General features: G+C 32.4%; 2 protein-coding genes and 1 long non-coding RNA gene across 3 annotated transcripts; 2 read left to right on the top strand and 1 right to left on the bottom strand.

The window, feature by feature from the left end:
- Positions 1 to 766: 766 nt before the first annotated feature.
- LOC120193743 lies at positions 767 to 2,838 on the top strand. The gene is made up of 3 exons (XR_005522889.1): positions 767 to 1,568; positions 1,671 to 1,705; positions 2,118 to 2,838. It is a non-coding gene; the product is annotated as an uncharacterized LOC120193743 (long non-coding RNA).
- Positions 2,839 to 4,494: 1,656 nt separating this feature from the next.
- Positions 4,495 to 7,086, top strand: LOC120193742 (protein SEH1-like). Its single transcript, XM_039196182.1, has 8 exons — positions 4,495 to 4,707; positions 4,815 to 4,926; positions 5,010 to 5,107; positions 5,207 to 5,284; positions 5,436 to 5,591; positions 5,888 to 6,000; positions 6,200 to 6,326; positions 6,784 to 7,086. The coding sequence occupies exons 1-8, from the start codon at positions 4,549 to 4,551 to the stop codon at positions 6,913 to 6,915; spliced, it is 975 nt and encodes a 324-aa protein (XP_039052113.1). The 5' UTR covers positions 4,495 to 4,548; the 3' UTR covers positions 6,916 to 7,086.
- A 981-nt stretch (positions 7,087 to 8,067) lies between these two features.
- LOC120193741 (probable WRKY transcription factor 53) lies at positions 8,068 to 9,496 on the bottom strand. Its single transcript, XM_039196180.1, has 3 exons — positions 9,195 to 9,496; positions 8,977 to 9,105; positions 8,068 to 8,886 (listed from the first exon to the last, which is right to left on the bottom strand). Exons 1-3 carry the CDS (start codon positions 9,488 to 9,490, stop codon positions 8,241 to 8,243), a joined length of 1,071 nt encoding a protein of 356 aa, XP_039052111.1. The 5' UTR covers positions 9,491 to 9,496; the 3' UTR covers positions 8,068 to 8,240.
- Between the last annotated feature and the right edge of the window lie 7,774 nt (positions 9,497 to 17,270).

Raw genomic sequence — 17,270 nt, 5'->3', positions numbered from 1 at the left:
ATTTAAATAAACGAACATTTCCTTTTCTTTCGTTCCCAAATTTTAGGTGACGAATCAATTTTTTTGTTTCACTTTCAGGATACACTTTTATTTTAAAATCATTAAAAGCGGACCTTAAATCAGTTATGACTGCCCACTTAAAATTTTAAATTAAAAGTATATTACCCTTAATCCAAATTATGTAATAGGTCAAGTTATGCACGTGAGGCTATCATGCAAATTATGCGAAAAGTATGTCATGCCAAAAATTAATTAAATAAAATTAAAAAATATCATACAATGTGACATACAAGAAATTACATATATTTTAATTAAAGATCATAAACCATGCATACTAACATATAATGTACAAATGTGACTTAAATACAAGAATAAATACATAACATGCCAAACTACAAATTAAAAAAACGATATATACATATTAGAATTGGGACTAAATTTAAATAAATGTAAAATTCAACATACAAATTAAAACTAAAGTATGGATCTAAATGAAACATACGCATAAATGAGGATCTACACCCAAATAATCTAACAAAATTATAACTAAAACTAAAAACTGGAAAATAACTAAATTAGGACAAACACAAAAGGTTAATTTTGAAAGCAGTCCTAAAGGTGACTAATGTATAAATATGCGGCTAAAGAACAAGGGCACGAAAGCATATTACTTTAAAAATTCAATGGCTGAAAATTAATTAACCCAAAAGCCTTGATATAAAACCTAAACTAAGATAACCTAAGCTAAACTCATTTTGAACCTCACGACCGTTCTCTCTTCTCCATTCTATCTCTTCTTCACATTCTTCATTGCTTCCATGGTCGAGAGCTCCCATTCAAATCTGTTATCACCATTCTTACATAACCCTCTGACAAAATAAAGACAAGGTTTGTAACCACCCACAAGACCACCAAATCCAACGGGTTCTTCGACTGTCCCAAAACACACATCACTTGCAGAAAAACTCCTCCTATGACCAACAAAGTCTCGTTCTTAGAAGATGAAGAATCGTCCAAGAAAGAAAAATAATCACTCATTTGGTTCTCATCGATGGAAGCAGTGTTGCTATCCTAGGTCCTCGAAGGAAATAAGAGAGACCCAGAGCGGATATTTTCATAAGAGAAAAAAAAAGACTCGACTTTGGGCTACTAGCAGGAGACCAAGAAGGCGTCTTACATATGGAAATTCGAAGAACCCATTTCGTGGAATGAAACCAGAAGACGATGGAAGGAATGGGTTATGTGAATTGTTGGAGTTGGATCTATTGGGTCTTGAGATCGGGTTCAATTTCGTGGTTCTTGATTTTACTGAACAAAACGTTGGTCGTATCGTAAAGATCCATGGTGATTTTTTTCAGTTTAGTCTTTGGTTTTGTTTAGTGTTTGAGAGACACTGTAAAGTTTGGTTTTTTTTTTTTAGTTGAAGAGGAGACAATAGAAAGAAGGAATAGAGAGAGTGAAAGGAAGTGGCGTTTAAACTAGACTTCGATTCTGTCCCTCTCTCCCCATGAACGCCACCGTGAAACTCCAAATTCCGACCGCATACAACAATCCCGACACACTGTAAAGTAAATTATAAAAACCAACCTCTTCCTATTTTAATTTTACTATTTTATGTTTAAATCTCAGGTTGGTTTGGTAACTCTAACCCCAATCCCTATTTCTATCAGTCGAACCCCACCGAGACTACTGTCGCACAAATAAGGTGAGTTACTAATTCCTCTTTCTCTTTTATTATATACTTCGAAAGAAAGATTACAAAACCCATACATGAATGAACATTTCAAAAGTAAAAAGGAAATAAATGATGTTAATGAAATAAAGAAGAAGAAAACCTGTTTATGGATTGCTATTGTTGCTTTCCAAACTCTCTGCTTGTGCCTAGAATGCAAGGAAAAAAAATGGTGTTTTCACCCTCTGGTCTCTGAATATGGGAAATAGAACTTTTACAGGTACCGTTCCTTTCTCTTTTAAAAAAAACCCTTTTTCCTGCGTGTCCCCCTCCTTGATAGTTTCCAGTAGTTAATTTTTTTTTATCTCAAAACAGTTTCCTCCTTCTCCTGTATGCCTCCCCATTTTCCGTTTCTTAACTTCCCATAACCATTTTTATTTTACAGGGAATCTTCACGTGGCCTGCTCTACTGGATCATTGGATCGGATCTCCAGTTGGTTTGGGTTCTTCTTTAAACCCATCGTTGCTTTGGGTTTATTCTGACTCAACCTCGGACAAATCGAGTATCTACCATCTATACAATTTTCCTGATTTATTTCTCCTCGTAAAGTTACTTAATTAGTTTTTTTCAATAATTAAAAAAAAGCCTCCCAAATTGAATGGTCCAAATGAAGAGACCGTGATCCCTGTAACGCTCTCTTTTCTTTTCCGTTTTGGATTTTTATGGTAATTATTATCTCACATCTCCCCATATATAAAAAGCCTTCGTTTAACTCGGTTCAACGGTAGCACCCGTATGACTCGTTGGAACTCAAATTTTCAAACGTCAACTCGACTCAGCTTTCCATTAAAGAACCATGTCCACGCCTGATACCCTTCCTCCATCTGTTTCCAAGAAGCATCCTTCCAAATTCTCTCGTTCCATCCTTAAACTCTTCAAATTCATGTTCAAGTTCAGAAAAAGTCCGAGTCTTTCGGTTGTGGCTGAAACAAAGATCGCTCGAGGAGTACTATGTAATTTACGACAAGACATGTGCACTGACGACGATCCCCGAGATAGATTTTGGAGGGTTTTCGCTGGAAATCAACTCGTTGGTTATCAAGAGATGTGCATCAGAAAGATTCACTGCTGCCTCCACCGTTCATGTGCTGGATATATATATATTGCATATATGAATAACGACGATGTGGTCAAATAGTTTGTGCACATTTTGATCATATTTTTAGTTTTTTTCGTACGATGAATGTTTTCTCTTTGATCATCAGCTGAATCTGTTTGGCATATCACATCTGCTACTATACTTCTGATCCGATCATCCTATCATAATTTTCGAGTTTGATTCAGATAAATTAAAATCCGACCCATCATACTCATCCCTATCAATAATCCTTCTATTTCTTCTTCAATTCAAAAAGTCCCTCTAATTTCATTTCTTATTTACTTTTCCAACCACAAGGGCAACATATTTGGACATTCATTTATCCCAATCAATCATCTCTACCCATCACCCCTACTTCAAATAACCTTCCTAACTCCATTTCAACAACCCATTATTCCAAGTAACCCATAAATAAAAATTAATAGAATAAATTATATTATTAAAAGAAAGGAGAAGTTTGTTGAACGAAAACTCCAAATGAATCAAATAACAATCAAATTCTTAAACGGAATACAGATGTAAATTCTAATTTTATTGCACAATTTCACCTTACATCAACAAAAACTCATCAACAATTAACCAACCAAAAACCAAAAAAAAGATATTATAATTTAAATATTCTAAAAATACTTTTAAAATGACGTGATTATTCATGTAAATAGTTGTAGTTATTCTTATAAAAAGATATGATTATTCTAATAGTCACTTAAACGATGAAGCGAATGAGTGATTTTTTAATATTGTTTTAATATATTCTCTTCTCCTCATAAAGATTTTTATTTCTCTTCCATCCCTCTCTAATAAAGTGGTATCAGTCTATCAGAGTCATGTTCGATAATAAAAAAAAAGACGACCAACAATGATATGTTTTCATTTCAATTTCATCGTCTTACAAAACAAAATTATGAAAATTGATGTCTCCATACGAAGGTTGTTCTTGGCTCACAGAATGTTTGAAAGATCACTCAAATGGATTACGAGTCTCCTTAGGACGAGATATCATTGTCACAACAAGAAAATAAGGCTTTGACTAAAATAAGGAAGAATGATCAACAAGCCATCACCATAATCCATCAATATTAGATGAATCAATGTTTGTAAAAGTGAGAAATGCTAACCCCACAAAGGAAATATGGAACATTTTGTAAAATTCTCTTCAAGGAGTTGACAAAATAAAGAAGATTCGGCTCCAAGTATTATAAGATGAGTTTGAAACTTTGAGGATGAAGGAACCCAAATCAAATTCAAATTGGTACTCAAGAGTGGTGAATATTGCAAAGTAATTGAGAAGTTGTATGTTAATAGATTAGTAATTGGAGATAGATGTAAAAGATGGTTTATAACCCACAAACTAATACTTAGACTGAAATTAGTTTATAATATTTATTAGCTGGAGATTTCTCAACCATTCCCTCCCTCTTTATCTTTACTTTATATTTATTAACGAACTTCCTCTTTTATTGTTCAGATGAACTTGAGTAGTAACTAGACTAGTGTAGCAATTAGGTTAAGCGCATATGTAGCTAACTAGTGGGCTTTTAATTAGTTTTCTAATAAGTACTTTTCTTATAGTAAGGGTTCAAGCCCAATACCTCACTCAATCCACAGTTCATATTTAAATCCAGAATTCTGGGCAGGCTTGGCACTTTTCAAACCCTCCCTACCGCGGAGTTTAGGGTTTTGAAGCAGACTGAACTTGTATCAAATTGTACGGACATGGAGAAACCAGTGGCGACACTCGACAGAGGCACGACCTGCTCGGCCTGGAAATATTGCGGCCAGAGATTAGCCTCCGGCTCCGTCGATGGTTATCTCTCAATTTCAGATTCCCGTGACCCTTCGTCTTCTTCATTCACTTCCTCGTCCAAATTCAATGTCTCCCAAACCAAAAGAATACATTTTTTTCTTTTGTATTTATTTAATCTAATTATTAATTATTGATTTTTGTGTCTAATTTTTTTAGTTTTATTTCCTTGATTCAGGTGCATGAAGTTGGCATTCTGAAGGTTGCTTGGATCCCGCCAGAGTACGGGGATGCTGTTGCTTGCATTTCAGAAGATGGGACTTTATCAATATGGGAAGAGCTTGTAGAAGGTATCTTTTTTTCCCTGACTTTTAAATGATTATATTTGGCTATAATATTTCGAAAATGCCGATTGATATTGTAATTCTGTTAGGTACCAAACCTCTTGAATGGAAGCTATGCAGGAGCTTTAAAACTAGCTCCAAGGTTCTAGATGTTCAATTTAGTGTCGGTCAAACGAGTTTGAAAATGGTGAGCTTTAAAATTGATTTCCTCTGTTCGTTGAGTTGGCAAATATAGTTTATTGTGCTTTGATTAGGCATTTCATAGCTTGTCCTGTGTATTTCATAGGTTGCTGCTTACTCGGACGGCTTCGTTAAAGTCTTTGAGCTCCTCGATCCTTTTGAACTAAAGAACTGGCAACTTCAGGTGAATGATTCTAGATGCCCCCCTATGTTCTAGATATTCCAGCTATTCCCAGTTGCCAGTTTTGAAGGGTTTATTACACACTCATACTGTCTGTACATTCACTCATCCACTTTATGATTTTATTTTAACCGTCTTATGTTTTATTTTCCAGGCTGAATTTCAGAATGTTATAGATTCTGTTTCTGTAATAGGGAAAGCTTCATGCTTAACATCATGTATTTCTTGGAATCCACTAAACGGTGAGGGCCAAGAATCAAGCTTTGTTTTAGGTTTCAATTCTAACACACCACAGCTTAATTCCCCCAAGGTATTACTAAATCTGTTTTCCGCACAGGTAAATCCTGCTGTAATAAGATGGGACCAGGATAGTCGATTTAGTTCACACACTTGCAATGTCTCTCTAGTATACCATGTACTATCTTTATTTGGTTTAATTTATCAAGTTCCAGACTCCTGAGTTATTGAAAAGCTATGCGGATCTGGTAGCCTATAACTTAATGCTTTGATGTTAAGAATTTGTGTGGTGGCATTATTCTTGAGCTGACATAAATCTGTGGATGTGTTGTTAAAATTGCTAATTTAGATTCATTCTAGGGTTTATAGGTGTGGGAATTTGATCCCGCTCATCAGAGATGGTTGCCAGTAGCAGAGTTGGCTTTGCCTGGTGACAAGGGAGATCAAGATTATTCTGTCGCATGGGCTCCAAACATTGGACGGTAATGGAAATTATTTTTCTCTGTGAAATTCTGGTTTTTTTAATGAGCCATTGGTTATTAGTAGGAATGTAGATGTTTTTATATAAAGTCCACAAGCTCCTGGTTTCCATCGGAGTTCAACTGGGAATTGAGATAGTATCCAAAACATTCTGATTGTCTGTTGAAACTGATTACCGTTGTTTTCTTTTTGGCAACGTAGGCCATATGAGATAATAGCTTCTGCATCTCAAAAAGGAATTTCTATATGGCATGTTGGATCAACCACTGACTTAGATGGAAGGCTCTCCATGGAGAGGGCTGCATTGCTTTCTGGACATAACAGTGAGGTATTCAATAGTTAAAACATTATCCTTTTTAGGCTCTCTATAATGTTTTCGGTTAATCTATGTATGATTTATATAGTTATCTATCTACTCTAGTTTGACTTCCAACATGATAGATGCAGTTTTTTCTATCAGATGGTGAGATATTTCATCTAAAATCCACAAATTTATCTAACCTTCAACGTAAATTTTAAATTTCTAGCAGAACATACGAAACTATCTCACCAGAATTCTCTAAGTTTCTTGCTGTTTCTCATGGTTCTGAGTTCTTCCATCCTTTTTTAGAAGGAAGTTATAATAACATGGCTATTCATGACATGAAAATGCACCTAAGATCCAGAGGACAAGGTTATCAGTACGGATCGAACAATGCTCTGCTATCCTATTTTAATTTAGGTAGATTCCTTTCCTTTTCATGGAAAGGGTGAGTTGGATTATTATAATGCTCTGTGATGATCAGGTGTGGCAGATGGAATGGGATATGAGTGGAATGACCCTGGCTACCACCGGGGGAGATGGACGAGTAAGGTTGTGGCAATCTAACTTGAACGGCACTTGGCATGAACAAGCAACATTTGAACCCACTTCTTAACACCCCACCCCCCTTTTATAACCGTATTATTTAATCCTTGCTCTCTTCTCTTTTGTTACCCAAATTGTGCATTTCTTCAAACACCACCATATTCTTAAGTAATGGTGTCAAAACTAAAGGTTTTTTTTTTTGCCGCTGCTGCTGTATTATCTAACACCATCTTTTTAATTCATAGAGCCTGGGTGAGAGTTGCTACCCATATGATGAGACTTATCAAAATGGATCGTGGTGGGTTTGGTTTTGCAATATCAATTTTATTAAATTCTTTTGTTAATGCAGTCATTAATTTCGATATTAAATGATAGCTTAAATATAAAACAAAATATGTTAAAAGTATGAACATCAAATTTTAAATTTGTACATCCACTGTACTAACAAATTAGATATGGTTTGTCGAAAGGTATAATGCTAAAAATAGCTTCCAATGTTTACCAAAACGATCATTTTGGTTCCTTTTTTTTAACATTTTAGCCTCCAATATTTTATTTTGGGACAAAAAGTTCTCTATAGATGAAAACTATTTGTTAACATATTATTAATGCTCTAAAATAAGAGTTTTTTAACCTAAAATGAAATGTTGAAGGTTAAAATGTCTCAAGAAAAAAAAAGAGATTTTGATTATTCTGTCAAATGTTAGAAGTTTTTTTTGCCTTAAAATGAAACGTTATGGGTCAAAATATTCAAAAAATAAAATATAAGATAAAATGATCATTTTAGTAAATGTTGGAGATTAATTTTTTTGACTAATTTTGACATTATGTTTTATTATAAAAGTCATGTTAAATTTGAATGAGAGAGTACATATTTAACGTGTTAGATTTAAATGGTTTATGTGGTACATGTTCAACTTCAAAGTTAAATTATATATATTAAATATATTTCACACTATATTTAAATTGACATCTAATACTTATAGAACAAAACTAACAAAACGACTTGATAAAACAACAATAATAATAAAAAAAATCAATTATAATATTTCTGAATGTCCATGTTTAAATTTCTTACAGGAACTACTTGGTTTTATTTGTTTATGTATACCGTCTGATAAGTTGCAGTAACTGTTAAAGCACAGTACATTATATATGTGTTTCAACGGAAAGTTTCTATAAAGCCAACATTACCTTTAATGTACGATTATTGCAACTGTGATTAGAACAAATGTCAAAACTCGTTATCAGAAGAAATGTCTTGCAATCAACAGTAAATTGGAAGAGACTTATGTATTGTACAGAAGCTCCTAGGGAAAAACAAAGCTAGAGTGAACAGATGCAACCAGCTAATCCGGTCAGTGGAACCCGAGTTCTACATCTACCTTTTACTCTTTATTTCGATCGTAAAAAAGAATTAGGAGAAAAACCCCGGGCATCAAATTGGAAGTTTGGATCCAACTCCACTTGATCGAGTGAGAAATCCAAGTCCATAATTGGAGAGTTGGTGGCTGAAGTGTTGGCTGAAATCAATCCCTTGAGATCGGATTCGAAATTCCGTGTATCGAGAATCACTCCGAAGTTGTTCGTCTGAGATTGCGAAGCCGAAAAGTAGTTTAACTCAGATGTAGCAGGGGACATAAAAGGCGAAGAAAAGCTACTTAAGATATTGTTGTTATCAAGTACTCCTGAAGGTGAAAAGCTATGGTTTTCACTCTTTAGCAACTCGAATGGTGTTGAAGGGAATGAGAAAGAAGGTGCCAATGCCATCTCTTTATTGTCCAATCCCTCCGTATCGACCCGTAGGCCGTTTCGAAGGCTTAAGAGCGATTGCAATTGTTGGTTATTGTTATTAAGGTTGGTGGATTTATGTTCTTGTTTGTTTGGTGATGCAGGTGGTGGAACCATCTGGTTTCCATGTGCACATGTATGAGCGCCCCTGTAAGTGACCTCAAAGATGGTGGGGTCTTCGTCTGATCTCTGGACTTGCTTTGTTGCCCAACAATCCTGACTGTGCCGGTACGTGCATCGGTAATAGCTTCTGCAGAAGAATAAAACAGGATTTCTTTACTAATCAATATGGTGTTTAGGCAATGATTAGGTCATATTGTTAAGGAAAAAGACTAGTAACCTAGGATATTTGGCTCCCAGGATGTCTTTCTGCCCATATTTTCTCCAACTATGGCCATCATCATGAGTTCCTTCCAACAGGCTTTCAGAAGTAACTCTCACCTGATCCGTCCATCTCGGCAACATCTTTCTGCAAAACCCAATCTTTAGCATCAATGAACTTCATAAATAAGCAATAACATACACAAGAAGTAGATCTTGTAGCCTTCCAAAATTCACCTCTTCTTTGAGACATCTCTGGAATCCTGGTTATCCTTATCTAAATCATCACTTCGAGGGCTGCCATTGATGGATAGTGGTGACTCCGGCACACCAGATGTTGCACTCGCACCCACATTGAATTTCAAAATCTGAAGAGCTTTCTCATAGGAAGATAAAATCTTCTGTACTAACAAGTGTGTGGATTGAGCAGAAGATGATGTATCCAACTGCAACCTTAGCTGTTTCGCTAACTCCAGTCCTTGAATCAGCTCACCCACCAGTGTCCCCTGCTCCCAGTTCCATCCATGCTCCATTTTTTTCCCTCACAGAAAGATGTGCTGAAGGAAATGGGGAGGGATTTGGTTATCAAGAAGCAAAAGCTTTCCCCCAAGGAACACAAGCAGGAGCAGCCAAAGGGACTGGAATAACCCGACTGGAGAAGAGCATGCAGCAACAACCATGAAAGTTGGCCTGAATGAGAGTTTGATATGTAACCCAAAAATTGAACCGTCGGAACTTCTCGTTGCTTTACCTCTACCCAAGGAAAGAGTGGGAAATTTTAAAGGGTTTGATATTCTGAAGATGAAATTGAAAACTGGGGGTTATAAAGTGAGAAAAAAGGGTTGTTGGAATGTAGAAAGTTTGACTGAACGAAAACGAGTTTTTCAGCAGAGACCAGTGAGCAGTCTTTGGTCATGCGATGGTTTTAAAGAGTTGAAAAGGGAAGTCCAAACTACAAATTCTGACCAATTCTACCTTGTAAAATTGCCCCTTTTTCCCTTCACCTTATTTGTCTCGCACAAACTTGTTGGACTATATTAATAACAAAAAAAATATTATTTATATATTTTGATTTTGAATATTTGTATTTGTAGCAATGATATATCTAAAAATACTTTGGGGACATATACACAAATAAAATTTTAGAATGAATACTTTTAATAAAATAGATTACTAATCAAAGAAAATTCAGATTTATGAATTAACATAAAAATAGGTTACTATTCAAACTATATTATTTGTCTAACACGAATGATTAAGCTTAAGAAAAGAAAGTCAGCTTTGAAGCTGAACAGAAGAGTTGGACCAAAGAAATTTCAAACCATATTCCGCTTTATTGCTCTGCCCTTTACGCTTTTATCATGCGGGGAAATAAAGAGCGCTTTCGTGCAATGAATTTTTTTCTTCTCAATTTAAAAATTATATTAAATCTAAAACAAAAAGCCTCTTAAACCGTTAATTCTGTGACCCATCTAAAACATCTTATTCAATCTTGGACCGATCTCTTGGTTGTTTGTTCTGCACAGGAATCTGGTCTGGAAAAGGAATATATTTGATTTTTCATATTTACACATTTAATGGGATAGTCATTGGGAAAAGGAATCTAACCAGAAATAGTTAATGGAAGCTTTAGAAAGAAGATAAAACCGATTATAAATAGTTATAGAAACCAGTTGAAAATTTTCCCACAAAAGACGATATGACAAATCCCACTTTTAGCAAGCTACCTGCTCAGTGAAGATCCAAAAACCCAATCCAAGAAACCGAAAACTGTCCAACAATCTAATGTGAAACGGAACAAATTCCTTCAAGAACCGATCTACTATCAAAATATAGGACCAAAACGTGCTGTGATATGTTGACAAGAACAAGAAGATTATGACGACGGTAGATAATTCATCTATTTTGATTTGACGGGGAAGCACAGTCGATGGCTCTATGAAGAGTGGAGATGTTAAGTGATGAGCTGAAGAAGATTATACTTTTTCTTTTGGACAAGTAAAGATTATACTTGGTGGAGTCTAGGAAAGGAGGGTTCAGATCCCCTATCAGTTGTGTATGGAAACTTACATAATGACATTTTGTGTGTGTGGGTGTCATGGTTATAAATAGTTATAACTGACACTCACATGCTTATAAATAATGTTCATCCATATGATCTTGTCAATTAATTATAGCAGTCAATGGTGATGTTTATTTTCAACTTTATATTTGTATAAGCTGTTTGATTGAATCTTTTTTAACAATGATAACTGATTTCATTGATAATGAATCAAAATTGTAACTCACACAAGAAAAAAATGGGGTCAATAGCGACACAAAAAATCTCATATATAAAACAAAATATTAAATTCAAAGATGGGAAGAAAAACGAATCATTCCATTAAGAATGACGTTCAACATCAAAAGAACTCAGTAACATTCATAAAACTATTTGTCTTTGTTGAATGAGACACTTTACGAAGTGATAAAGAAGTGGTAAGCAGACCAAACAATTTGACAGACTGCTTTGTTATATAATTTTTATTATATCGGCAAACAACCTTTTACCTAAGAGTGGATGTGATAATATGTAACGACAAACCAATCATAAAATAAATTTGAGCGAGTACAACACAATCATAGAAGTATGTAAAAAATGTACCAAAAACCATAAAGAACGTGCCACAAGAGCATAAAAAAGTGTCACAAGAGCAGACAAAAACGTGCCACAATGACAAATATTTTTATTTAAAATAGAAAAAAAACTCAAGAAAAAAAGAAAAACAATAGACATAATATGAAAAAATAAGAAAAATTAAAATCACCGACTATCAACAATCAATATTAATATTAAAATTGCACAAGTTAAACAAAAATCAAAGAAAAAGAAGAAGATGACACAAAAATATTGAAATAAAATTTAAGATTGAACTTTTTAAATTTTCTTTTTATGCAACTCTCTGTTCAATATTTAATGGCTAATTTTTTTTATTCTTTCTCAAAATTATAAGTTTATATGTATATATATCCTTTCTTTTTATTTAATAAAATTAACTACAATTATTATTATTATTATTTCAAAGCTAGAGGGCTAAAAATTTGCCATTTTCTTTAAATAAATTCAGTATTTAAAAAATATTTAGAAAATCGAGAGAAGCCAAAATCCTGCCCGTTACTCGGCGACCCTTTGCTGACTTACCAGCATGGTAGCTAACTTTTCGAAAGAAAAAGTAAACAATCACTTTTGTTTCATTTTTTAATACCTAAACTTTCATTTATTTTAAAATTATACCTAACGTTTATTTTTTTCTGTTTTGGTATCTCGTGGTTAAAAATCTAGCGTAAATTTACAACATGACATTTTTTATAGGTAAATTACATTATTAGTCACTCAACTACATTCTCACTCTTATTTGGTAATTGAAATTTATTTTTTAATTTAATTACTTAACTTTCAAATTATTTCTAATTTAATCACTCTAACATTTAAATTTATTTTTTTATTTTAATTATATATTAATAAATAATAATAAAAATGTCACGTCTACAAAATTATTAATAAAATAAATTAGAGTGATTAAAATATGTGCAATTTGAAAGTTGAGTAGTTAAATTGAAAAATTTTAAATTTTAGTGACCAAAATATGAGTAAGAATATAGTTAATTGATGAATGATGCAATTCACTCATAAAAATATCAGGTGCAACAGTTTCATGTGTTTAACGACGGGTTATTAAAATGGAACAAAAAATAAATGTTAGGTATAGTTTTAAAACAAACAAAAGTTTAGGTGCTAAAACAAAATAAAACTAATAATTTAGGCAGTAAATACGTAGTTTACCCTAATAATAATTACATGTTATATATGTGCATCGAAAAGTGTAATGCAACATAATACTACTTTTGTACCTTATGAATTAATTAATGATATAACCTCCGGCTCCGTATGAGTTGGGTTGATATTAGTTTGTTAAATGGATATTTTTTTAATATATTATTATTCAGTAAATACATAATTTGTATTGTACTAAACAATATCGGTGGTAAAGAAATTATTGTTATTTTTTAAGGTTTTGGATTCGAGTACCATAAATATTAGGAGTGTAAGTGTTTAATGTCAAATAGTTAACAGTATTCTTTGAACATATAATATCTTATATTTACCCCAAATTAATCAAAATAATAAAAAATAAATACATAATTGCACGAATCAAACAATCTCAGTAACTAAAAGATTATTAATATTCCTAGAAATTTTGAGTTCGTACACGATATCTGCAAGAGTATATGTGTATTCATTATCAAATAATTGAAATTTTTTCAACCATCATTGTATTCATCCTAAACTAGTAAAAAAAATTTGCATCGTTAAATTCCCGCATAAATTTTTAAAATTTTATCATTCTTTGAGTTTACCTTCTACATAAGTAACAAAGTAAAAACAAATAGAAACTTTAAGGTTGATTTGGTTTTAGAAAATATATTGAGTTTACCTTCTACATAAGTAACAAAGTAAAAACAAATAAAAACTTTAAGGTTGATTTGGTTTTAGAAAATATATGTTATTTTAATTTTCATTTTTAAGAAAATATAAAAAAAATTAAAAACATGTTTGTTTGTAAAATTGAAAATGATTTATAGAAAATGAAAATAAAAATGAGTAAAATATGAAAATATATGAAAGATGTTTTCAATATTATAATTAATTTTTTTTAAAATTTGAAAAAAAATAAAAAAACACGAGATCTAGATTTTTAACTTAACTTACACGTTTTTAATTTGTTTTAACAATAATTTTTTTGATTTAATGGTATCTAAAACTCTCAAACTTTTGAAAAAAAATAATATGGTCCCTGAATTTTTTACACTCGATATAGTTTTTAAATTGAATTTTTTAGTAAATTAGTTTTTTTAGTTTTTTATATTTAATATATTTATATTTTATATTTTTAAGTTAAATAATCTTTTTTTAAAAAAATTAAATAAATCCTGGAACTTTCTAAAAAATCAATTATGCCATAAAATTTAGCCAAACATTCAATTAAGCATATCTACCACATCATCGTCAATCGTATACTGCCTCAATAATATTGTAAATTGTCACATAAATATTATAGATTGTCATGTACGTTTATGAACTTTCATGTAAGCGTAGTGACAGTCAATGTTGATTCCACTCTTTAAAGGGTTAGATTAATTTTTTAGTATAAAAAGCGTTCATGGACTACACTAATTATTTTTCTCAAAAGTTTGAGGGCCTCAATTACCATTAAACATTATATTCTTATTATTATAACATTATATTTTTTAGTATAAAACGTTTATATTCTTATTATTATAACATTATATTTTTTAGTTATTAAACAATATTTTTGTGTATTTTTTAAATTTAATTGATTTCCAATATACTATAACATTATATTCTTATTATAAACTAAAACAAATTTTGTGTTATGGAATTTCTTATCAACTTTATTGTTTTATATTTGCATAATTCACATGTTAAATTAATGTAATGAAGTTTTAAATAATTATAGTTTAATTTCAATTTTTTAATAACTATTTATTCATTTATATTCTTTAAAATTAGTTACAAAATACATTTTTACTATTTTATTTTTGGATTTAAGTTTTCATTTATAACTAAACATGTTTCCTAATTTTCAAAAAATTGAAAATAAAAATTATTTTCTAAAAACAAAAACATAAAATAAAAATAGAAAACATTTTATAGAACCAAACGGACCCTATTTTCTCAAACCATGCATGTATAAAATAATATATATTGATATTTAGGGTGTGTTTGGATACACAATTATTTTGTAGTCTTTGTAACTTTTGGAGTGAGTTTTGTAGAGATATTAAGTGAGTGATTTGGGATACTTCAAGTTTTGATATATATATTGAATTTTAGGATACATGAGATATCATATATTTGTATTATTCATGATCTCTACGTTTATGATAGATTATTATTTTTCTCATTTGTGAAACTAGGCAAGGCCGAATCATATTAAGTCTAGTCTCTTGCACTTGTTTTATTTCTATGTTGATCGTATTATTTATTTTTTTCGCTTATAGATTCTTAAATTTAAATGTGAATTTAAGAAATAGTATTAAATTCAAGTACTATTTTTTAGAAGAAATCTCAAATTCATGTAGCAATTTATATAAGAAGCCATGCGATTGAATGGAGGATGGTCGAGGAATACATATCGGTAATCAAATATACGATAATAGGATAATAGGATTAAGTTGAATTTTTATTACGTTTAAAGTACATGTGTCAACTGATTGTAAACACTAAAAGAAAAAAAGAAAGACACTGGAAGTAGGGATGGTAAAAAGATCTGAACTCGATGGGGAAAATCGAAAACTGAATTAAACGGGTCGGGTTCGGGGATGATAAACGTGGACGGGGACGGGAAAAACCCATTTATTTTAAACGGAGACGGGGACGGGTTTGGTAATCCCCGCCCCGATTACCCGCCCCGATACCCGCCCCGATAAATATTAAAAATAATTATTTATTTATATATATATATATATATATATATATATAATATTAATAAATTTAATTTAAATAAAATATATATATTTAATTTAAATATATATATATATATATACCCGGCCCGATTCCCGACCCAATACCCGGCCCAATACCCGTTTAAATAACCGTTTATACTAAACGGGGATACCCGTTTCCCCGCGGTTTTCTCCGATTACCCGATGGGGATCCCCGTTTAAATCCTCGCGGTTTTTTAAACAGGGACGGGTATCGATTTTTTAAACGGGGACGGGGATGGGGGGACTAATACCCGGCCCGAACCCGGCCCGTTGTCATCCCTAACTGGAAGTAGGCATAAAGGGAGATATGATCTTATGTTAGGTTATGAATTTCTAAATTTAAAAATAATAAATTTATAAAATTTTAGGAAAGATAAATTATCAATTAAAAATACAAATCAAATATCTAAAAATATATATTAATTTAATTTTTTAAAGTGTAATTGTCCTGTCTATCCTTTCGGTCCATGTTAAGTGGGAATATAAATGAATTGTTTTAAGAGTTGACCTTCAAGATGCAATAATTTCACGCATGGACAAGGATGAGATGCCTAATATCCTTCTTTAATTATTCTTCTTTCTTGATAGGGAAGAAAAAAATCGATTGCCTTGTCAAGGTTCTTAAGGGCCACCAATCCTCATGTTTTAGAAGTAATTCTTGGATGGTCTCGACCTCAAATGAGCTCTAAAATTATGCAAAATTGATCGGTTGGTTAGCACCTCTACTGTACAAGTTAAACTTTCAGATCATCTTGTGATTTTATTTTAATGAAAAGTGCAAGCTCATTGTAAGCATGAGCTTTTCTGATCATTGACTTTGAAGTCATCTTGAGAGGATAGGGTTTCGTCACAAAATGTCAAGCTTCAAGATATGGAGGGTCCCGTATCAGATTAAGTTCACCAATGAATTTTTTATGTGATTATCACGATTTTATTATCTTTTTCAAGTCCTTAAAAGGGTATACTTGTAGCCAATTATCCTCGAGTTGAATCTTACTATGTAATTGAGAGTTTTGTGTGTAAATTTTCAATGGAATTCATTGCTCACTCTCCCTTAAGGGCTTCTGAATTTGCCCCTGTTTTAAGGGCTTAAACTGAGGCCCTTGCGGGGAGAATGAATAATGTTCACCTTTATCTCTGGCAACTCATGACTATATTTTGACCAGCTACCACAAAACTCAAAAACAGTCATCATGTTCGAAGCCTAAGGACAAAGGGTAAGTTCCTTTTTGGTCTCTCTCAATCAAAACTTGATAAATCATATGCAAAAAGATGAATCTAAGCTTATATTAATTAGTTCTAATTTAAAAGCCAGAAACCACTACTTATACACTAAATTAGATTTCCCAAGAATACATGTGCAAACAAGTTCCTGAAAGCTATTTCCTCTTCCCTTGTGCAAACTTGAAGCTTTTTGGTGTTGTGCACTAAGCAAGCTATTCAATCTTTTCCACAACTCTTACCCATTTGGCAGATCTAAGCACATTTTCCTGACCATTTCATTAAAACATCCATTAAAAGGCCGGAGGGGGGGGGGGAGGAAAGAAGATGAAATGGATAGTTAAACATTCACCAAACAACACTGCAATTATGGAAAAAGGATAACTGAGCTTCAGTGATTTCGACTGCAAAACCATCAACAATGACCAAAGGTAAGGTCTTCTTAAAGCTTCCAGCTGGAAGAGTGGTTGCCAACACCTCATCGTGCTTCATACTCAGATACGAACCAAGCTCATGCGCCCCTTTCTTGGTCCTACGAGAAAG

This window comes from Hibiscus syriacus, unplaced genomic scaffold (genome assembly GCF_006381635.1).
Source record: "Hibiscus syriacus cultivar Baekdansim isolate YM2019G1 unplaced genomic scaffold, ASM638163v2 tig00116996_pilon, whole genome shotgun sequence".
Taxonomy (NCBI): Eukaryota; Viridiplantae; Streptophyta; class Magnoliopsida; order Malvales; family Malvaceae; genus Hibiscus; species Hibiscus syriacus.
The sequence above is the reverse complement of the archived record's forward strand: the minus strand, read 5'-3'. Positions and strand labels throughout refer to the sequence as shown.